Here is a 24585-nt window from a genome sequence, read left to right as displayed (position 1 = left end):
TCTATCTCAGCAGGTGCTATGTCTTTCATAATTTCTTGATATAAATTGTAAGGAATAGCACTCACACTAGCACCCATGTCACATAAACCATGATAACAGTGATCTCCTATTTTAACTGAAATAACAGGCATGCCAACAACAAGTCTATGTTTAACTTTTCCATCAGGTTTAGCAATTCTAGCAGCTTCTTCACAGAAGTAAATAACATGCCCATCAATATCTTCTTCCAAGAGATCTTTAACCATAGCAATGCTAGGTTCTACTTTAATTTGTTCATCAGGTTTAGGTGTTCTAATATAGCTTTTGTTAACCACAGTTGAAACTTTAGCATGTTCCTTTATCCTAACAGGGAATGGTGGTTTCTCTATATAAGCAGAAGGAACAACTGGATCAACATTATAAAGTATAGTTTCTTCTTTAAGTGGTGCTGGTTTTTAGTTTTCTTCTTTAACAGGTGGGTGATATTTAAACCACTTCTCTTTAGGGAGTTCAACATGAGTATCAAATGATTCACAAAAGGAGGCTACTATCTCAGAGTCAAGTCCATATTTAGTGCTAAACTTTTGAAAAGCATCGGTATCCATAAAAGATTAACACAATCATACTTAAGCTTAATACCTGACTCTTTACCTTCGTCGAGTTCCCAATCTTCAGAGTTGCGTTTAATTCTTTCCAAAAGATCCCACCGGAATTCAATAGTCTTCTTCATAAAAGAACCAGCACAAGAAGTATCAAGCATGGTTTGATCATTACGAGAAAGCCGAGCATAAAAATTCTGGATAATAATTTCTCTTGACAGCTCATGATTGGGGCATGAATATAACATTGACTTAAGCCTCCCCCAAGCTAGAGCGATACTTTCTCCTTCACGAGGCCAAAAATTATATATCTAATTCCGATCACGATGAACTAGATGCATAGGATAAAATTTCTGGTGGAACTCCAATTTCAAACGATTCCAATTCAATGATCCAATATCATCACATAGCCTATACTATGCCAATGCTTTTCCCTTCAAAGATAATGGGAAAACCTTTTTCATAACTTGATCCCTGGGTAAACCTGCAAGCTTAAACAATTCACAAATTTGTTCCACATATATCAAGTACATATCAGGATGTTCAGTTCCATCTCCTGCATAAGGATTAGCTAGCAGTTGTTCTATCATACCCGAAGGAATTTCATATTCAATATTTTCAGTAGGTCAATAGGTTGAGGGGTAGATAATTGTGGTTCCGTACAAGGTGAAGATACCCCGAACAAACCCCACAAAGGATTGTTTTCCATAGTAACAAGTGACAATAAATTTCAGCACATTATATAAATGTTTCCTTACCAAATTCCACTTACCAAAGGCGCTTCACACCCCGGACACGGCGCTAGAAAATAGCCTTGATGACCCACAAGTATAGGGGATCAATTGTAGCTCTTTTTGATAAGTAGGATTGTCGAACCCAACGAGGAGCAGAAGGAAATGACAAGTAGTTTTCAGTAAGGTATTGTCTGCAAGTGCTGAAATTGTAAGTTGCGAGTAGTTTGATAGCAAGGTAATTTGTAACGAGCAAGTAACGATAATAGTAACAAGTATGCAGCAAGGTAGCCCAATCCTTTTGAGGCAAAGGACAGTCCAAAACGGTCTCTTATGATAAGCAAAGCGTTCTTGAGGGTACACGGGAATTTCATCTAGTCACTTTCATCATGTTTGTTTGATTTGTGTTCGCTACTTTGATAATTTGATATGTGGGTGGACCGGTGCTTAGGTGCTGTTCTTACATGAACAAACCTCTTACTTATGATTAACCCTCCCGAAAGCATTCACAACTACGAGAAAAGTATTAAGAATAAATTCTAACCATAGCATTAAACTTTTGGATCCAATTGGTCCCTTACGAAATAGTGCATAAACTGGGGTTTAAGCTTCTGTCACTCTCCCAAACCACCATCTAATTGCTACTCCACAATGCATTCCCTTAGGCCCAAATATGGTGAAGTGTCATGTAGTCGACGTTCACATGACACCACTAAGGGAATCACAACATACATACTATCAAAATATCGAACGACATATCAAGTTCACATGAATACTTGCAACATGATTTCTCCCGTGACCTCAAGAACAAAAGTAACTACTCACAAATGATAAACATGTTCATGATCAAAGGAGTATTAAATAGCATAATGGATCTGAACATATAATCTTCCACCAAATAAACCATATAGTAATCAACTACAAGATGTAATCAACACTACTAGTCACCCACAAGCACCAATCTATAGTTCCGGTAACAAGATTGAATACAAGAGATGAACTAGGGTTTGAGATGAGATGGTGCTGTTGAAGATGTTGATGGAGATTGCCCTCCCCAAGATGGGAGAGTTGTTGGTGATGGTGATGACGATGATTTCCCCCTCCGGGAGGGAAGTTCCCCCGGCGAAATCGCTCCGTCGGAGGGTAAAGTGCTCCTGCCCAAGTTCCGCCTCGAGACGGCGGCGCTCCATCCCGAAAGCCTCTCCCTTATTTTTTCTAGGTCAAAATGACTTATATACCAAAAGATGGGCACCGGAGGTGGGCCGAGGAGGCCACAACCACCAGGGTGCGCCTGGGGGGCCTGGCGCCCCCAGATGGGTTGTGCCTACCTGGTGGCCCCCCTCTGGTGTTTATTGGCTCCAGTATTTCTTAAATAATCCATAAAAAATCTCTGTGAAGTTTCAGCTTATTTGGAGTTGTGCAGAATAGGTGGCCCGACGTAGCTTTTCCAGGTCCAGATTTCCAGCTGCCGGAATTCTCCCTCTTGGTGTGTTCCTTGCAGATTATGAGGGAAAAGGCATTATAATTACTCCAAGAAGCGTTATTATGGATAAAAACATTATAAATAACAGTAAGAAAACATGATGCAAAATGGACGTATCAGAGGTCCAGCCAATCCTTCCTCGTCAGGTACGGTGTGCCGCGAGCCGGGTCCGGGCTGGTGCCGTCGTCGGGGTCATTGGGGAAGACACTCCTCACTCGTCGATGTCGATCTCCTCGTCCTCGCTGCCCACCTCGACGCCCTCCGTGCCGCCGTCCTTGCCGCCTTCGACCTCGTCATTGGAGGAGAGCACGATAACCTCGCCGCCCTCCGCGCCGGCAAAGGTTACGCGCTCCGCCTCCACGAGCTCCGGGTGCTACCGGCGGAGCTCTTGCATGTAGGCATCGTCGGTGGCCTCGGCCTCGAGGCGCTCCCACGCCTCGTGGTCCTCCCGCGCCATAGCCGAGCTTACCAGCCCTGGCTCCGGCAGAACGAGGTCGACCGGACATGTGCCGAAGGGGAAATTGAGCCTAGCCGCCGCGCTGTGGTAGCAGACCTGCCAGCGGTCGACTCCATGGCCGCGCGCTCAGCCGTGTGGACGCTACCAAGCCATCGGCGGGTGTGGGTCTCCCGATCTGTAATCTCGACGACCCATGTCCCCCACCGCCGCTGTCGGACCCCGAGGTAGGACCTCGTCGGTGGCCGGGCCCGAGGGAGGACGGAGAAGTCCTCGAACCGGCATAGGGGCGCGGCGGTGGGCTGATCAGGCGATCGGCGATGGCAGATCAATAAAGAGCCCGTGGAGGATGACGGGGACACCTTGGCGGCCACATCGCCAGCGTCGGGCAAAGAAGCTGCAATAAACCTATTTTGGGCCATTAGCTCCTCGAGCTCCCCGGCACACAGGCAGAGGTTGAGGATGGAGGCGGCGGCAATGGCAGCGAACTACTGATGGTATCGAGCGAGGGAGGGGTGGTGTGTGTCTGTGTGAGCGGAGGTTTTGGGGAGTGTGTGGTGTGTGTGGAGGGAGGGCGAGGGGGGCAAGTGGTGTTTGAGGAAATACCGCGACAACTGAAAATTTTACTAGGTGGGAGTAAAATGCCGGGCTACTAAAAATTTGGATCAAGGCCAAGCAGATATTTTTGAGATTGCGAGGGATGCAGAGGCGGGAGTAACAAGGCGGGGCTACTGAAATTTGAATCAAGGGTGAGCAGATATTTTTGAGATTGCGAGGGATGCAGAGGCAGGAGTAACAAGGCGGGGCTACTGAAAATTTGAATCAAGGGCGAGCAGATATTTTTGAGATTGCGAGGGATGCAGAGGCGGGAGTAACAAGGAGGGGCTACTGAAAATATGAATCAAGGGATTGAAGCAGAGCGGGAGTAACAGACATCGCACACGGTCCGCACATACTAACCGTGTGCTATCAAACATAAAAATCTTCCAGGCGGTAGATATTTTCGAGATTACGAGGCAGTAGATATTTTCGAGAGCGGGAGGCAAGCCTCGTGAAGCCCAATCTACTGTGCTGATGTGAGTGACTACTAGGGCACGGGCGTGGCACACGGGTAGTCTAACCGAACCGTGTCTGTTGCGTACCCAATCGTAGATGGTTTCTGCATCCAACTTGTGTGCTGTTTATAAATGTGGCAAAAAGAATAACGCGGGAAAGGGTCAGAACACGAACACACTTGCATGTGGACCAAATATATGTATGAAAAGGGTGGTTTGATGTTTGAATACCCAATGCACAACTTTGATGTGGCACCTGTCGCACAAAGCGCACAGTATTGCTAGTCAGCCACCCCCTACGAACCCCACTTCTTGTCGGTGGTAAGGGAATCCTAGCTACAAATGCATGCCCCCGGATAGTAAAGTTTGAAATCTCACCCTATCGTAACACAAAACTAGGAGTCCATCATATATATGGTCAAACTTCCCCTTTCACTTCCGGACAAAGGTGGACCTTGTGATGATCCACAAATGTGTGTTTGTGGCGGGGGATGGGTGAGACCACATACGAACCACCTGCAGGTGGCCCTATACTATATGTATAAAAAGGGTGTGGTGTGATATTTAACTACCATTCACAACTTTGATGTGGCACGTGTGCCTCACAAAATAGCCGGACTTCTCTGACCCCACGGAGGTTGCGGGTAGTGCAAAGTAGCCCCCCCACACACACACATGTCGGGGGAGGGCATCTCACCTAGACGTACTGTTACACAGACCAAACATAGTCCAACTTGATCGTATAACCTCCCTCGCTCATTGTTGGTCAAAGCGATGGATGTCCACACGGCCCCGCAAAATGGGCTAGCTTGTCGCCAATAAACTCGCGAGGGAGTACTGTCTGAAGACAAACCCACTCTGTGCATGTGGCCCAATTATGTATATGGAAGTGGTGTGTGTAGTGTTTGAATAGGCAATGCGCAAATTTGATGCGGCACCATGCTTTAGAACTACAAAATCCCCACACTGATCGAGGGTACACGATGCGTAGCATGCATGCGCTCATACTTAATTAGGCCTAGAATGATCGACCTACTATACGGTAACACGAACCAAAGAAGAAGAATCCACCCTGGTAACCTTTCTCGTCGTCGGTCAAAATGATGGACGTCCACGCGGGCCCATGAATATATATATATAGGCTTGCCGCCCATAACAAAGCAAGTGAGAGTGTGCAAAAACAACCATTGCATGCATGTATCCCAAACATATTTATGGAGGTGCGTGATGCATGCATATGTGTTGAATACCTAATGCATAACATTGATGTGGTGCATGCGTTCAAAGAACGCACATGTCCCCACACAGAGCAAGAGGTTCATGATGTGTCGTGTGCTCGCCCCACCCCCACCCTTCTATCCAGCGGGATGGATTCATGTGTACTACACATGCGCTATTATATATGTAATCTCACATCATGACCTATATCACGGGACAAACAAAAAATTAAGCCCCTCCTAAGTCAAAACAACTAACCTCTCTCATTGTCGGTGAAAGTCATGGACCAAGCAGGCCGACAGATGGAAGCATCGCCGATAACCACGTGGGTGACTGCCACAGGACAACCACCATCGCTTGCATGTGTGCCAAAACATATATATGGAGAGGTGTGTGGTTGTGATGTTTTGAATACCTAATGCACAACCTTTGTTGTGGCATTTGCCTCAAAAACCGCAAACTCCACACAGAGTGAGGTTCATGTGCGACACCTAGTATATGTTGGTCCCATCCCCACTTTGACATGTACTATATATATACTCCTACCCTAACACATCCCCAAAAGAATTAATCCTCCTTGTTTGTCAAATGTGCCTCTCTCTCGTTGGGTCAAAGTGATGGAGAACGACCTCACGGGCCCACAGATGGAAGCGCCGGACGCGAGTGAGTTCCTCTAGGGCAACCACCGCCTGCATGGTATTACGTGATGTTTGAATACCAATGCACAACTTCGATGTGGCACCTGCCTCGGGAACCGGAAAGTCCCCACATGGAGCAAGGTTATGACACACACACACACACACATAGAGAGAGAGAGCGCGAGAGAGAAAGAGAGTATACATGTTGCCTCCTCTTTGACATGTACTATACATACTCCTACCGTGCATATACGTAATACAAACAAAAAAGAACCATCCTTGTTGGTCAAATTAACCTCTCTTCTTGTTGTATGTTCAATTGATCGATGAAGTCCTCGCGGGACCAAAAAGAGTCACACACTAGCGAGTGTCATAGGACAACCACCGCGTGAATGTTGTTGTGTGTTGTGTGATGTTTTAATACCCAATGCAGAACTTTGATGTGGCATATGCTTCGCAAACGGGAAACACATGCACTACACAGAGGTTCACGATGCGTTTATAGCCCCCCTCACTCTTTGAGCCGGTAGGAGAGACTCATGTGTACGCATGTGCCCGAACTTTGATATGGAATCTCACCACATAACACACATGCCAAAGATGAATCCATCTTCGGTTCGATGCCTCTCGTTGTCGATGGAAACTAAAAACCTTTGCGGGCTAACGAATGTGCACGTCGCTGCTAACCGCATGAGGGAGTATGTCTGGGAGGACCACCAATGCATGCATGTGGCCCGAACATGTATGTATGAAAGGGTTGTGTACTGCTTTAAATAACCAATTCAGGACATTGGTGTGGGGTATATACGTGACTCACAAAATGATCAATAATCCCAGGAGGCTCGCGACTAGTAGTGTACTGATGGAACCCCCCCCCCCCCCCCCCACACACACACATCCCGCACCACCACCTCCACTCTGAGGACACATGTCAAACTTTTTCTGAAGTGAACATACGACCAAAGGAGTGTCATGTTAAAGTTTGAAAAAAGAACAGAGATCATTCGACCCGTTTTATACATTGACTGATTTCCTAGGGATTTAATGTGCAAAAATCAAATTTGAGCTACATGTGCACCAAAATGGATTGCAAAATCATATCTGTGTCCCTGGGTGCATGTTTCTCCGTGAACGAAATTTCAAAACATTGAGAATGTTGATTTTTAAAATTTAGTAAATCCAAAACTTACTTGAAATTCATGAAACTTATCGTGGTGTCATATATGGACACTAGTAGACTGTGATATTGTGTTTTTTCGTCAAATTTGAGACAAGTTTTGACATAATCTACTTACAAATGGGAGATTGTTAATAATTGGCAACCAATATCTCATACGGAATATTTATTCGGACCGTGTGCTTTAGACCATGCCATGCTTCGATTAAGCAGTAAAGCGGCAGAATGAATCATCAAAAAATAGAAAAATATACGTGCCGCCACGCGCCCCGTGTGGCGTGCGAGCAGGCGTGAGTTGACGGGACGCATGGAAGCAGTCTGCCGTGCAGGCAGCCCGGGAGGCGTGTGTGCAGGTGTGTGAATTGACGGGAGGCGTTTTCGCTGCACAGTGTCACCGGGACGCGTGCGAGTAGCTCTGTGAAATGATGGTATATGAATGCCAGAAGTCCACCGCGCCGGCTTACCAGGAGGCGAGACAGCCTTTGACCGCCGCCCGCCTCGCTCCCACTGGTCCGTATTAATGGCGCGCCCGAGCCGCCGGCCATAATAGGCGGCTGCACCCCTGGTCCACAGTGGTCACCAACGTCTGGACTCTGGAGTGTATGAGGATGCCGCCGAAGTGCACCATCGGAGGGAGTGGCGACGCCGGGGCTGGTGAAGCACCCACGCAACGCGTGAAGCTAGGCATAGAGGTTGCCGTAGCCGCCGACGAGGTCTCGCACGGGTAGCAGCACGACCTTGACTTCGTCGGCGCCGTCCCCCCCCCTAGCTGGAGTCGGAGGTCAACAGCAACTCCGGCAACGATCGCGCCTCCGACAGAAAACCGGTTAGTCATCTATATACCCATTTGCGCGGTAAACATATCATGTGTTTTCTCTGGTTACTCCCCCCTCCCTATTCTTTTGGAATACAAATCGTATGGTTATGTTCTCTCAGTCCATGAAATTAGAGTAACTAAGATCCGTTAGATGCATGTAGTGTATTGATTGTTTGAATGGTATCCGTATAAGGTTAGTGATTAATTGTTTGTTCTCTACAAATGATTTTTGCTAATAATCCGACTAGGGTTAGCGTGCGTGCTAATAATTCGTGGTCAGATCTTGACAATTGATTTTGAATGTCCTACATATATGTTTGTGCCTTTTTCTTCCAGATCTTGAGAATTGATTTTGAATGTCTTACATGTATGTTTCTGCCATTTTTTTCTTTCAGATTGGTATGTACACAGATGAGGCTCTGGCCAGCACCGCCGCCATATGTAGATCTTGGACCCGGCAGCACGACCAGAAGCGGCCACGCCCCCTGGACCTGAGGAACCCGTAGAATCTCCGGCAGACCGCATTAGCTATCTCCCGGACGCCATCCTTTGGGAGATCATCTCCCTTCTCCCCACCAAGGATGGCTACCACACACAAGTCCTCGCATCTCGGTGGCGCACTCAGTGGCACACCGCGCCTCTTAATCTCGACTATCGTCAGCTATTTGTCGATGATGATTTTGAACTCCCCGGAGCCATCATCTCCTCCCACCAGGGCTTCGTTCAACGCATCTGCATCCCGGCATGCTACCTGTTGGACATACCCTGCACGGTGGCCGCCTGGCTGACATCCCGTCAATTTGATAAACTCCAGCAGCTTGAGTTCTACCATGACTATGTATGTAACATACCACGAACCGATGTATCTGTGCCCTCACCACCGGTGCCCATCTCGTGGTTTTCCTCCTCTGTCCACACCGCCACCTTCTCCTGGTGCCATCTAGCAGACAATCTGGTACAAATGCTTCGACTCCCACTACTAAAAAAACGTGTGCTTGTGGTGGTTGATTTGTCGTAGGCTGCACTGCCCAACATCATCCACTCCAGCTGCCCTGCCCTGGAGCGCTTGCTGCTTGTTTTTGGAATAGAAATTCGTATCCGTTGTCTCAAAATAAAGTCGCCCCACCTTGTAAGCATGGGAATTTGTTTTTTTGGACACGATCTCATCATCAAAGATGCCCCTTCACTTCAAAGGTTGCTCCTTGATTCTACTATAGTACCTTCGCAAATAACTGTAGTCTCTGCACCTAAACTAGAGACCTTGGGTGCAATTCATGATCCTTTTAGACCGTTCAAGATGGTGTTTGGCTCCACACCTATTGAGGTACTGTATATTATTCACGTAAACTTTTTTAATCTGTCTTTTCGTTTATGCGCATAAGTTAAGTATCATCTTGGAGTACACTTTTGGTACTAATATTATGTCCTATGCTCAATGAAGAGCTTGTCCATCCTATCAGTGGTGGTGGATTCTATCAAGACCTTACATATCAGTATGTAGTGTTTTGATCTAAACACGATTATTGGCTTGCTGCAATGCTTTCCATGTCTGGAGAATTTGTATATAAAGGTGATGATTTCACACACATTGAAAGCCCATATATAATATACTATAATTAATCGTTCATCTATCACTCTTTCAACATAATATTTTTTAGACATTAACTGTATTCAATCTTTATCCCTATTTAGGCACTAACACATGGAGAAAACGGTATAACCAATCGATGGTTCAAGAAGCACCGGGATTTTCTTAGATCTCATGACATCCGTTTGAAGATAGTAACGCTGGAAGGATATGCATCCAACAATGCAAACACTAGCTTTGTCAAATTCTTCATGTTGAATGGGAGGGCACCATTGTCCGTGAGGATTAATTTTTTCTACAAGAAATTTCTGACGGCTGCAAGTGTTGAACAACATAAAAAGAAGTTTCAGGTGGACCTAAGGGCTTCTAATCGTGCTCGGCTTCTATTTACAGCAGCTTGTCCTCATTTACCAGTAGAATTTTTGGCCTGGGATCTTGATTTTATGGATCAGACCGATCCATTTGATTATGACTGCCGAAAACTTTGGTTGAGTTAGATGTCATTGTCCCGTTCAATTTGGATTTTGTCTAAACCTGATGAGCAATTAATCCTCGTGCTTTTGTATTGTTTGTAAGCTGGAGTTAGATATTGTTGCCCTTTTCAATTCGGCTTTAACCCATATTTTCTTTCATACTGGGCCAATGACTTGCCATTTCTTTAATTAAGACATAAATATTATAAGCATTCACAACATAGGGAAAGAACATCACACTCGAGGGATCCTTGAGATCTTTGTTCATTACAGAACCCGCAAGTTCTTAGTGTCCACCAGCACCCACAAACTTATTTTCAACTAGCACACCAAATGGGCTGTAATTCTTAATAAGAAAAGTTTCATGGTAGTGACAGATTTGGATTTGTCATTTGGGACCCTGTAACGCCCCGGATCCGATGCGCCAGGTGTCTGCCAGTTATTCGCTGTCGTTGCCATGTCATTTGCTTGCGTGTTGCATTTTGCCATGTCATCATCTGCATTTCATATAATGTCATCATGTGCATCGCATTTGCATACGTGTTCGTCTCTGGCATCCGAGCATTTTCCCCGTCGTCCGTTTTGCAATCCGGCACTCCGTTGTCACCCGGCGCCCCCTCTTGTTTCTTTTCGTGTGCGGGTGTTGATCTTTCTTGGAATGGACCGAGTCTTGTCAAGTGGCCTTGGTATACTACCGGTAGACCACCGGTCAATTTTCGTTCCATTTGGAGGTCATTTGGTACTCCAACGGTTGACCGGGCATCCGCGAAGTCCATTTTGGTATTGCAGCAAAAACCCCTTTCAAACAGCCCCAAAACACCTCTAAGTCTCCGCCATGCTCTCGGTCGTTCGATCACGATCGCATGGGCGAAAACCGCACCTCGTTTGGACTCTCCTAGCTCCCTCTGCCTATATATTTACCTCTCCCCCCGAAATCCCGGGTCCAAACCCTAAAAATCCTCCCCTCCCCGCGCCGGACATGTCCGTCTGCCGCCGGACGTCCACCGCCGCCGCTCCGGGCCAATCCAGCCTCGCCACCTGTCCCGCGCGCCGCCCCATGCGCTCCCTCCGCCGCCGGCCCACCCAGGCCGGGGCCAGGCCCGCCCCGACCACGACCGGGCCCGAGGCGCCCGCTGCGCCCGCGCCGCCGCCCGTCCAGCGCCGCCGCCCGCCACCCGGTCCCGCCTCCATCGCCGCCGCAGCCTCCGGTGCCGGCCGCCGCAGTCGACCGCGGCCCCGCGCCGTCCCGCTCCCGCCGCCCGCACCCTCGCCGGCGGGCCCGTCCTCCTTCCTCCTCGCCCGACCGGCCCCGTCCTCCTCCTCCTCCTCCCTCGGCCGGAGCTCCGGCGAGTGCTCCGGCGAGCTCGAGAGCTCGCGCCGATCGGATCTGGGATCCCCCCCCCTGCGTTGACTTTTTCCTGAGACCCCGATTATTTCTAAGTCATATGTTTTTCACAGTATCATGACATGTTCTCTGCATCATAACTTCATGCATATATCTCCGTTTCGCGCGTGTAATATGTCAAAATGTTCATCTCGTGATGCTCTACGTTTTGTTCCATTACACCATGTTCATTTGAGTCCATCTTGATGCCCAAATCATCGTTGCAAGAGTGCTCGTTGCTGTTATCTGCTGTCTGTTATCAGAACTTGGTGATTTGTCATTTTTGTATCATTTAATCTGTGCATCTTATGGGCATGAGCTCTACATGTGTTTTGAAGTATGCCATGCCATATTTCCAAGGGTGTATTCCATGTATTTTTGTGATCTCTGTGGTGACTAGCACAAGCTTGCAAACTAGGCCCCGTAATGTTTCTGATTTCAGGGACAGTGATTTCTCCGTGTCCTTGTCTGCTGTTATTTTGTTGCCATGTAAACTTGATGCTACAGAGAGATCCATGCATATTTTGAAGATGTTCATTAAGGATGTTTTGTAGCTATAGTTGTAATTGATCCATGCCTGCAATTGTTTGCAATTATGGAGTGCCATAGCATGACTCAATCTTGCTCTACTTTTGCTATAAAATATTTCTGGCAGATTCTTAACATGATATTCATTTTTGCCAAGCTTATTGTAGTTGATCCATACATGCTATGTATTTTCTCTTGCCATGGTTAGCTTCATAAACATACCATCTTTCTGTAGGTATACTTGTTTTGTCATGTATTGCTCTGTAGTGAGTGCATCAGGCTCACAAACATGCCTTCTTATTATAGTTTCTGCCATGCTCTGTTTTCTGCTAAGTCTGAAACCTGATAACGATACTTGCCATGTTTACATGCTTGCCATCATATCTTCTGGTCCTTTTTGGCTTATGGTCAGTAAGGGACATTTGTTAAATGCTTTGAGTAGATTCATGCCATGCCTTGTTTTGCCATGTTTAGTTCCTGTAGCATATTGATATCATGCTCTGAACATTGCTACCTGATGCTGTTTCTGTCATGTCCAGTAATTTCTGCTAAGTCTGTGAATCTGTTATTTTTTTGCAATCTTGCCATGTCCTTTTGAGCTTGTTCTAGTGATTTCTGGAGATAGCTCAGTGTTCATGTTTTGTTGTACTTTACCTGTACATCATGTCCATGCCTTTTGTTTTCATGTTGAGTTGCTGTACCATATTGTTTTGATGCTTGCATTATGCCTAGTTGCTATTTTGGTCAGATTGTTGCTATGTCTTGTTTGGAGTGTATGTGTTGCACCGTTGCTCCGTTTTGATCATGCTCTATATGAAACTTGCTTAGTTTTGCATGTAGCCTCATATTATCATGTTGCATCCTTGTTTTGAGGTGTTTGCTTGATATTTGTATGCATTTTGCATCAATGCCATGTTTATCTTGTTTTGCTCATATCTTCTAGCACGTAGCTCCGAATCTAATGAACTTTATATGTAACTTGACTAGAATTTCGTGTAGATCATCATGGTGCCCTTTAACTTGCTGTTTAACAACTTGAATATAAGGTTATTCAGTTCTGGACCAATTTCGAAATTTGCATATGAGGACTTACCGGAATTGTTATATGTTGTTTCCGGCCTCATTTAAACTTGCCTTGATGTGTTGTTCTTGTATGCATCCTCTCTTGTCACGAGTAGCTTCACGTAGCTTTGTCATGCATCATTCTTGGTTGAGCATCATGCCTTGTTCATGTGTGGTGTGTTTACCTTGTTGTGTGCTTCTTCTCGATAGTTCCCGTGTCGTTGCGATCGTGAGGATTCGTTCGTCTTCGTGGCTTCATCTTCTTCATGGACTCGTTCTTCTTCCTAGCGGGATTTCAGGCAAGATGACCGTCACCTTGGATCTCACTACTATCATTGCTATGCTAGTTGCTTCGTTCTATCGCTTTGCTGCGCTACCTATTCTCTTGCTCTTCAGGCCTCCCAATTTGCCATGAACCCCTAACCTTTGTCACCCTTCCTAGCAAACCGTTGTTTGGCTATGTTACCGCTTTGCTCAGCCCCTCTTATAGCGTTGCTAGTTGCAGGTGAAGATGAAGATTGCTCCATGTTGGATTATGTTTATGTTGGGATATCACAATATCTCTTATATTATTCATGCATCTATATTTTTGGTAAAGGGTGAAAGGCTCGGCTTTATGCCTGGTGTTTTGTTCCACTCTTGCCGCCCTAGTTTCCGTCATACCGGTGTTATGTTCCCAGATTTTGCGTTCCTTACACGGTTGGGTGATTTATGGGACCCCCTTGACAGTTCGCCTTGAATAAAACTCTTCCAGCAAGGCCCAACCTTGGTTTTACCATTTGCTCGGCCTATTTCTTTCCCTAGGGAGTCGCTCTCTCGAGGGTCATCTTATTTTACCCCCCCGGGCCAGTGCTCCTCGGAGTGTTGGTCCAAACTAGAGCCACTTGCAGCGCCACCTCGGGGACACTTGAGGTCTGATTTTAGTTGTACGTAGTGTTCATCCGGTGTTGCCCTGAGAACGAGATATGTGCAGCTCCTATCAGGATGTCGGCGCATCGGGCGGTCTTGCTGGTCTTGTTTTACCATTGTCAAAATGTCTTGTAACCGGGATTCCGAGACTGATCGGGTCTTCCCGGGAGAAGGAATATCCTTCGTTGACCGTGAGAGCTTATGATGGGCTAAGTTGGGACACCCCTGCAGGGTATTATCTTTCCAAAGCCGTGCCCGCGGTTATGTGGCAGATGGGAATTTGTTAATATCCGGTTGTAGAGAACTTGACACTTGACTTAATTAAAAGGCATCAACCGCGTGTGTAGCCGTGATGGTCTCGTCTCGGCAGAGTCCGGGAGGTGAACACGGTTTATGGGTTATGTTTGACGTAAGTAGGAGTTCAAGATCACTTCTTGATCATTGCTAGTTTCACGACCGATCCTTTGCTTCTCTTCTTGCTCTCATTTGCGTAAGTTAACCACCATACATGCTTAGTCGCTGCTGCAACCTCACCACCTTATCCTTTCCTTTCCCATTAAGCTTTGCTAGTCTTGATACCCATGGTAATGGGATTGCTGAGTCCTCGTGGCTCACAGATTACTACACCACCAGTTGCAGGTACAGGTTTTACGATGGCCATGACGCGAGAGCGATATTTACTTGTTTTGGAGTTCTTCTTCTGCTTCTTCTTCGATCAGGGGATAGGTCCCAGGTCGGCAGCCTGGGCTAGCAGGGTGGATGTCGTTTGAGTTTCTATTTATGTTTCATCCGTAGTCGGATGTTGATCTCATGTATGATATATTGATGTATTCTTGCGGCACTTGTATGCCTTGTATGTATCCCCAAATATTATGTAATGTTGATGTAATGATATCCACCTTGCAAAAGCGTTTCAATATGCGGTTCTATCCTTGGTGGGGCCTTCGAGTCCCTTTAGGATAGTATCGCATATTGGGCGTGACAAGTTGGTATCAGAGCCTCGACCGACCCTAGGAGCCCCCTTGATTGATCGTGTAGTTTGGCCGTTGTTGAGTCTAGAAGAAAAAAATTTCGGAGTCTAGTTATATCGGAGAGTAGGAATTCTTTTTACTCCTCTGCCCCTTCGTTGCTCTGGTGAGAAATCTTGACGTAGGTGTTTTGAACTATTCCTCTTCCCCTTCAAATTTTTTTTAGGATCACGTGGTTAGTTTTCGTTCGTTGTCCATCCTTTTTTCTATCCGGCGCATTTCTCTTCGAGTGTTTTCGATCCTCGTCATCTTTTGCGAGTTTAGGCCTCAGTTATTTCTCTTCCGATGTTGTTTCCCTGTCCGAAGTGTCCTTGTTTTTCCCACCCGCCCACCCTTCTTCTTCTCGGAACCAGAGTCTGTAATCGAGTATCCATTCTACTCGTGCGAAATCTTTGCATTCTCTCCTCAATTATTTCAACTAGTGCTTTTCTCTTCAAAGTTATTCGTCGAATTCCCCTTCCAAGTTGCCGTTGTTTTTTCCCACCCTCCCACCCTTTTATTCTCGGAGCTTGAGTCTCTTTCGAGCATCAATTTCATTCGTGCGGAGCTTCTTCAGTCTTTCCTCAATTATTTCTACCGGTGAATTTTTGCCTCGTCCGACATTTTTCATCTCTTTTCTTCTCTGGTGGATTCAATTCCAATTTTTCGGTAGTGATTATATTTTTCCTCGGCTCAAATGTGTCCCGTTGCTCGTTCCCCTATCGTCATTTAATCGTTCCGGAGTGATGAAGACATCTCAGGAGATTCGTCTGTGTTCGAATTAATTCGAGGTTGACACCTCATTCAAATATTTCAATTGTTCTGGTGCATCGTCTATCCGACCAACAATCCTTTTTCAACGGTGATTTCTCTTCTGTGGGCCCTAACCCACAGGTCTTTTCCCAGGATCTTACCTGACTCTTCTAATTTTTCCGGAGCTATTCTCAAATTCTTTTCGAAGTTTGACGTAGGTATGTATTTCATCAGTCAGACGTTTTTCCAAGATCAATTTCAAATTCTTTCATGATCGGGTCAACCTTTTTCCTCTTTTCATTCTTCCGGAGTATCTCTACAATTTTGGTGTTATCTCTCGCCGTCATTCCCAAGATTTGAAGACCGAAGTAGAGTTTTCCTCTAAATCTTGTCCTCTCTCCCGGAGATTCGCGGTGCTAGCTCGATGTTAGCCTATCCAACTGTTTCTAGTCGTGCAATTATTTTTCATCCATCCGGAGTATTTCAGGAGTTGCTTCCCCTCTCGATCATCCGGAGGCCATCTTTTCGGAATATTTCTTCGTCCCAAGTTTTCTAATCCGTTCTCCGTTTATTCTATATTCATGCCTTTTCGTTCGTCTCCATATTCTTTCGGTGCTTCGTTCAAGTATGCTTCAATCAGCTCACCATCTTTTCTTTTAATTGCATCTTGTTTCCCTCATGTATATTCGTGCTTTTCCTATTTTCCCCGGTGAGTCATCCTCCCTCGTCAGTCAATTTTAAATTCCTACGGTGGCTCGTTCAAGATTTCCTTCTGTTGATATCATATCAATTAATTTGTTCTTTCCAAATCCTACCGGTGGTTCACGAAGATTTTTCTCAAGTTTTGGCGCTATTTATTCCCCTTAATCTTTCCAACGCGAATAAGTGGTATGCAAATCCATTGCTTCTCATCAATTTAATTGATGAAGGATAAGCATAACATAATTCTTATTCTTTTTCCTTCGTGGTCAAGTTGATTAATTCTTTTCTCGGGGATTGTCGTGATGAGTGATTTCTCGGTTCTTAATTGTTTCATCTTTTCTTTCCCGGAGTTCAAATTCTTGACAGTAAACATTTGGGACCCACAGGAAAAAGCCTATCCAGGGCGGTGCCGACTCGACAGTAAACATTGAGAAACATGGTTTCAAAATTAATGTAAATCCAAAACTCGCCTCAAAATCATGAAACTTGGCATGGTGTTATGACATGGCACCAACATGTTGTGGTAAAAAATTAGTCCAATTTGGGACAAGTTTTGGTACAAACTTCTTACAAACTAGAGCTTCTCTAAAAAAGGCTCATGGTTCCGAGAGGGAACTTGTCACCTATGTGTGCGAAACGACATACGTTGTCTCTTTCCGCCTTGGTTTATTTTATAGAGGCAACATGCAACTATAGGAGCGTCGTCCTAAAAATATGAAATTATTCAGGGTTCGTTTTGCCTTTTTATACATTATTTGAATTTTCTATGCATTTTGAAACATACTTTGGTGTGTGCAAAGGTCATGTGTGTACTAGCCACCTATGTAATTGGATGTTCAATCTGTTTATGAAATCAAGTCCTTATAAGTTATAAGTACATATGTTGTTGTTCTGTGTGCAATGACATCGCACACGGACCATACTAGGGAACCCGTCGGTGATGATTTCATCAATCGCTGACAATTGTATACCACCAAGCGTTTGCCCACAAGACACACGGCTTATTAGCAGTAATCGTCTATATTATTATCGATCTTCGCACACATTTCTGATTACAGACCTGTTTGCCACGTATCACACACATCTTGTTAAATTGTACCATTTCGGTTCTCTTGGCTCAAAGCAAACAGTTCATCCGAGTGAACCGTATGCCGTATATCGCACACACCTTGATATGGCTGACCGTTTCTTTTGTGTTGCCTAATCAGAAACAGTTCATCCGAGTGAACGGTATGCCGTATATAACACACGCCTTCATCTGGCTGCCCGTTTCTGTTGTTCTGCCTCATCGCAAACAGTTCATTGTACTCAACCGTATACCTAGCATCGCACACGCAACTAAAATCTGAACCGTGTTTGATGTATCCGCCATCGCAAATGTTTTGCACCTTTTTAACGGTTTTTTACATCACTGTTTGTGACTAATGCATCGCACACAGTTTCGTCAAAGGGTCTCTGATTGTAGTGTCGCGTTAGCAGCATCCTGCGGTAGTGGATGTTAGGCCAATTGCCCGAACAGTATCCCCCATTTCCTCCATATTTGCACTTACAGTCTCAAATTGATCATGAAACGATCCAATTTGTAGATGAAGGTTGTGGGAGATGTGCTGCTACGATTCTTCGTCAGAGGAGGAAGAAGATGATTTTGAGATAGTGGTGACCGCGATCATTCAAGAGAGGGAATTTAGGAGACCGAGATATGACAAAGGGTCATGACGATCTTATGAGGGACTACTTTAAGCCAAATGCAACAAACTCGGAGAAGTATTTACAAGGGCGATTCCAGATGCACCTGGAAGTCTTCAACAACATTACAAGAGATGTTAAGAACCGTGATCCTTGGTTCAAACTGAGAAGGAATGTTGTGGGAGAACTCAGTGAAAATCCATTGTTAAAGAATACTACACCATGCGAGTGCTTTCATATAGATACGCGCCCGACGCCAACAATGACTATGTATGCATTGGAGAAGATCTCATCCTCGACTACGTGGACAGATTCACCCAAGCCCGGATCAAAATCTTTCTACCAGAGTACTTGAGGGCACCCACCGATGAAGACGTCGAGAGGCTCATTATAGATTGTGAAGAGAGAGGGTAGACATGGATGCTTGGATCCACTGATTGTATGCATTGGACATGGAAGAGTTGTCTTGTGGCACAACAAGGTCAGTTCAAAGGGCATTGCCATAATCTAACAATCATTCATGAGGAAGTTGCATCACATGATCTGTGGATTTGGCACTCATACTTCAAAATGCCTGGCTCGCACAATGATCTCAGTGTCCTCCAGAGATGTCCTCTATTTGCAAGGCTTGCTGCAGGTGAGATCCACCATGCAATTATCTTGTTAATGGATAGGAGTACAACATGGGTTACCTTGCCGATGGTATCTATCCTGCATGGGCCACATTTGCGAAAACAATCTAGTGTCTTCAAGGCAACAAGAGATCTCACTTTACAGCGTGCTAAGAATCTACGAGAAAGGATGTTGAGAGAGCTTTTGGTGTGCTTCAAAAACACTTTTCGATTGTCCGTATCTCTGTTGAGTACGAGAAGCCTTAGAGACTATGTAGGATCAGGACAACATGTGTTGTCTTGCACAACATGATCATCGAGCATGAGAGAGAGGACCCGGGAACTTGCAGTTCATCAACAATGGCGCCATGGTGGAGGCGGAACGTAACCCAAAAAGTATCCAAGCATTCCTTGAAGCATATCGAAGGATCGACAACCAAGAAACACATAACCAACTCCAAGATGATCTTGTTGCGCACCATTGGCAACTTCATGGCACTTGATTCTTGTGCTTTTATCATATTTTATTTGGATCATTAGTTCATTTGCACCATATTGTGTGTTTGCATTTTAATGTTCTAATTTGAAAACATTGAATTCGATATATACTTGAATTGTGTGTATTATCTGAAGTCTCGATCTAATATGTTGTGAAAATATATGCTCGAATAGAGTTTGTATGCAATCATTTGGAAAAAATAACAGCAACATTTTTTAGTGAATTAAGTTGTAGGTGAGGACTAGGTGTAAAAAAAAGTTGAATCCCTAAAATTTTAGTGGATTAAAAGATAAGGGGAAGTTTAGGGGATTAAAGGATAAGGGAAGGGCTAGAGATGGTCTAAGGGGATTCATTATGGGCAATCCTTGTTGAGAAACATAACAAATTTTAATTCCTATTAGTTGTGAGATGTAAAATGTTTTTTTAGATATATTCATTTAACAAGTCATGCATCCTCCTCCATTATTGCTTACATATGAGTGCTTGACCATGTACACTAGTGTCATAGTAGTAGAAACGCCAATTATGTGAGGTATATCTTTCTTGACAATTGAACTGATATGTTCCTATTTGGAGAAGTGAACCCATTTCAATGAAGTTGGTATGAACATTTTTCATGGAATCTTTGAAAGCGTCGAAACAAACAAAACTACATATACAAAGGAGCCTGATGACGGTAGTAGAAATAGTCAAAAGCCACAAACTCAATTGGAATTTGACTATTTGACTGGAAAGATTAAGTACACCAACTTGTTTAACTTCAGTTTGCTGAGTTTCACATAATCTTTTTTTTGTTTTTGAAAAGGAGGATAAGCCCCGACTTCTACATCGAGTAAGTTTCACGTAAATCTTGTCTCACATAATTAAAGTTTCTGCATGTACTCACCAGAGAACGCTAATAATCAGATAACCAATATAGGAAGAACAAGATATAACCCAGAAGTTCATAATAAAATAAAATTGCTAAACACTAAATCGCCAAACGTCATGCAAATGCAAGCAGGCGTTTTCCGCAAAATGTGTGGTACAGGGTTGTTGGAGGATCTGACCCGTACATTCGAGATCCAAAGGCCCTTGTTAGAGATTCCAAGTTTTCATTGGATACTTTCTCATTTCGAACACCCATGGCCACAAGGTCTTGGGGTTGACATGGTAGAGGTTAGTCGCAATGTGTAACGATCGACACTTGCCGCGGCTGCGAATTCTCACAGCGAGGGCTGAAGCACCCTTCTTGCGGGGCATATAGTAGTATATATTTCCAATCAAGTTGCAAAGGTCAGAAAGTTGACTAATTCTTCGTCGCCGGAATTTGCTTCGATTAACTGGACCTCAAATTTTATATAGTTGAAACTGAATCGTCACTCATATGGGTGCATGATCGATACCTATAGCTAGCTAGCCATACCTGCCTATAAATACGTATGCGCATCTGCATAGCTAGCACACCACCCATGCAACTGTTGTATGCTAGACTAGAGTACAGGCGTGTGGAGAACACATTACTTGCCGATCGACGCCATGGACGAGCAAGGCCCCGCAAAGCCCATGGCCATGGCCATCAAGTTCTCTAGCTGCCGTGGCGTCGCCTTCGAGATCAAGCCCTCGCCGGCAAGCCCCTTCGCTCTAGACACTGCTACCAGTCCTTCCGACTCGCCGCCCGCCGAATCCGGTGGCGGCCGATGGGTGTGGTTCCCTCAACCTTTCAACCGCAATTACTCCACCACGAGCTTCCTCACGGCGCGCAGCCGTGCGAGCACCCACTTCTGCGACCTCGACGACATCAGCGATGGCGACACGGACGATGAGTCTGTCGCTACGGACGAGGAGATAGCCCTCACCGCCGCTGACGTTTCTCGCGTGCAGAGCAGGAGGTCGAACGCGCCGGCTAAGCCTGTGAGGGCGGCGGCTGGGCACTCCAGGCTCGGCGTCATACTGCTCGACCAAGGCTTGTTCACCGTGTACAAGCGCCTCTTCATGCTCTGCGTCGCGCTGAACGCGGCGGGGCTCGCTGCCGCGGCGACCGGCCGCTTCCCTTACGCCAAGCGCCACGCCGCCGTCTTCACCATCGGGAATATACTGGCGCTCACGCTGTGCCGCTCCGAGGCGGTGCTCCGGGGAGTCTTCTGGCTCACCGTCGCGCTCCTCGGCCGGCCATGGGTGCCGGTCGCCGTAAAGACCGGCGTCACGGCCATCCTCCAGTCCCTCGGCGGTGTCCACAGCGGCTGCGGCGTGTCGTCGCTGGCGTGGCTGGTATACGCGCTCGTGCAGGCGCTCGAGCTCCGCGGCGTGACCCCACCCGAGATCGTGGGCGTCGCGTCCGCAATACTCGGCCTGGTTGCACTCTCGTGCCTCGCGGCATTTCCGCTCGTGCGCCACCTCCATCACAACGTGTTCGAGCGTACGCACCGATTCGCTGGATGGAGCGCACTCGCACTGCTCTGGGCTTTCGTCATGCTCACTGCTGGCTACAACCCGGCGATCAGATCTTACCACAGGCTGACCGTCGCCTCCCTGGCTAAGCGCCAAGAGCTATGGCTGACGGCCGCCATCACCTTCTTCACCTTCCTCCCGTGGCTCTCCGTGCGCCGCGTGCCGGTCACGGTCACCGCGCCGTCTACCCGCGCGTCCATCATAACCTTCCAAGGCGGCGTCAAGGCCGGCCTGCTCGGTCGCATCAGCCGCTCGCCGCTCTCCGAGTGGCACGCCTTCGGCATTATCTCCGACGACAGGGACACTCACGCCATGCTCGCTGGTGCAGTGGGAGACTTCACCCGAGGCCTCGTCTCCGACCCGCCCGGCCACCTTTGGGTGCGTACAGTCCACTTCGCCGGGCTGCCCTACCTCATCAGCATGTACCAGAGAGTCACAATGGTCGCGACCGGCTCCGGCATATGCGTGTTCCTGTCGTTCCTGATGCAGCCGAGTTGGGCGGAGGTATCTCTGGTCTGGGTGGCCAAGGACATCGACGCCAACTACGGCGACGGGATAAGAGCCATGGTGACGAGCAATGAGAACCTTGGAGGGCGTGTGATCGTGCACGACACGATGACCATGGGGCGTCCCGATGTCTCGGAGCTGGCCGTTGGCGCGGCACGACAGTGGGACGCGGAGGCGGTGGTGGTGACGAGCAACCCGGAGGGGAGCAGGGACGTGGTGAGGAGGTGCAAGAAGGCCGGCATCCCGGCGTTTGGTCCTATCTGGGACTCTTGATGTTTTTTTTTTTTTTTTTTTGAGATAGGGACTCTTGATGTTAAGTATTCACTCCGTTCAAAAAAAATTGTACTAAATCAGCTACACTTTATTTTGGGACGGAATGATTATGAAGAAAGAACTCTAAAGAAATAGAAATACTATCTCGGTTCAAAATATTTGGAGTTCTAAGTACTTCCTCCATTCCAAAATAAGTGTCTCAACTTTGTACGTACTAAATTTAGTATAAAGTTGTGCTAAGTTTGAGACACTTATATTGGGACGGAGGAAGTATGTCTTAAGTCAACTTCTTTAGATTTCCCTAAGTCTATAAAAATATATAACAATCTAGATTCTCTGACTCCTCTGTTAGAAATCTATTCGAAAGGTGAAAGAGATTTATATGGTTGGAAGAAAACTAAATATTGGGATAGATGATATTGCTAGGGTGTGGAAAGAGGACTGAGCTTTGGTGCAATAACTGCAGGTGCAGTTAGGTCAGTGACATGTGGGCCCAACAGACGGCTGGCCCACAATGTCACTGATCCAACTACACCTGCAGTTACGGCACCGAAGCAGCGTCCGTGAAAAGACTCCCTTCATAGGCAAGCTCCTCTTAGTGAGCAATTCCCGCAGCTATTTGCTATATGCAATGAGCCTAAAAGTATTGTTTCCCAGTTTCACCAGATCAATGTGAACAACTTCTTCATGACAAGGTTGAATTCTGAGTTGCTTAATTAGTGGCATGCGGTGCGTGTCTATGGAAAATTTGCATCTCACAAATGAATTTGATACAATCTTATTGATGGTTAGAAGCAGAGTGCACAGGGGCTTAAATAAGAACGAACTCTTTTACGGTGATTGGAGAGTTACAAAATGTAATTTCATGTAACTCCCCCTTTGATTATTTCCTACTGTATCCTATTGGCAGCGCGGGACGTGACGACTGGATCTGTGAGGACATTTCCAAACTAAATGACGGATCTATCCTTGGAAAAACTAACTGGTTCCATCAAAATTTTGTAACGGTCCCACCATTACGTGTAATTTTCCGTAAATTTATTTTCGTAACTCCTCATAACTCCTGTTTCCCCACCATCGGATTAGGGTGAATGGATGGCTCGTAAAATCGCCAATCACCGTAACAGTTGTATTTGTAAAAATATTGAAGCGCCTCAACATTTATTTTTAAAATGCCTTGTAGCTAGAACTGTTTGGCGAACAGTGGGTGTTGTATTGAGAATTGATCTTTGTCCCAATAGTTGTTGGCAACTTTATTCTTTGTCCTATGCTTTCTCGATCAATGGAAAAAAATATCTTGCTGACGTTCTGGAATAAACTATCGGTAAGGGTATCCTTAGTATCGTGGTCAAAAATTGGTGAGGGCGTGTACGACGGGCTTATATCAAAGGTTGTTGTACACTTGACAAAATGGAATGATGATGTTTTTTAATAGGTTCAATCGTCTTGTAGGAGTGCAACCTATGTCCTATGGGAGGCTCGTCGAGAGTGGTGCCTCGCACACATGTCACTTAGAGTGCAACTCCTTCCGGTGTCCCATGACTCTCGACTAGTCTGAGCCTTATAAGATCCCTCGGACTCCGAGCTCTCACCCTTCATTTCCCCCCTTGAAGGGGCTTGGAAGGAAGAGAGTGACACTCCACTTGAGTGTATTCAAGTGAGAGTGAGTTGCTTACATGCCCATGGAGGGATTTATATAGCCTAGGGGTCCTTGAAAAATGACCAAGGTTACCCTTGAAGTAAGGAGGTGGGAGGGTAGAACTAGGTAATTTTTTGTCCTTTGGCCCATGTGCTCCTTGTTGGGCTAAGAGGTGGGTTGTGGCCCAATAGGGGAGAATCCCTACACTACGAGGAGACTTCCTTGCTTGAGCTTGGGCCTCTTTTATGTGGTCTTCCACCTTTGACTTTTTAACCATGAAGCCTAGCTTGGACTTCCATTGACTAGGCCGGGTGGCTTGCTTGGACCCAGGGGGGTGGCTTGACCCATTGTTGACTTCCTTGACTTGTCTTGACTGCCTAGGG

The 24585-nt window shown here is 46.1% G+C and overlaps 1 protein-coding gene across 1 annotated transcript; it reads left to right on the top strand.

Moving 5' to 3' along the window:
* The first annotated feature begins 20142 nt into the window (after positions 1 to 20142).
* LOC109735986 (adenylate-forming reductase 06235) lies at positions 20143 to 22563 on the top strand. Its single transcript, XM_020295222.2, has one exon. It carries the CDS (start codon positions 20872 to 20874, stop codon positions 22561 to 22563), a length of 1692 nt encoding a protein of 563 aa, XP_020150811.1. The 5' UTR covers positions 20143 to 20871.
* Positions 22564 to 24585: the final 2022 nt, after the last annotated feature.

Source organism: Aegilops tauschii, chromosome 3, assembly GCF_002575655.3.
Source record: "Aegilops tauschii subsp. strangulata cultivar AL8/78 chromosome 3, Aet v6.0, whole genome shotgun sequence".
Taxonomy (NCBI): Eukaryota; Viridiplantae; Streptophyta; class Magnoliopsida; order Poales; family Poaceae; genus Aegilops; species Aegilops tauschii.
The sequence above is the reverse complement of the archived record's forward strand: the minus strand, read 5'-3'. Positions and strand labels throughout refer to the sequence as shown.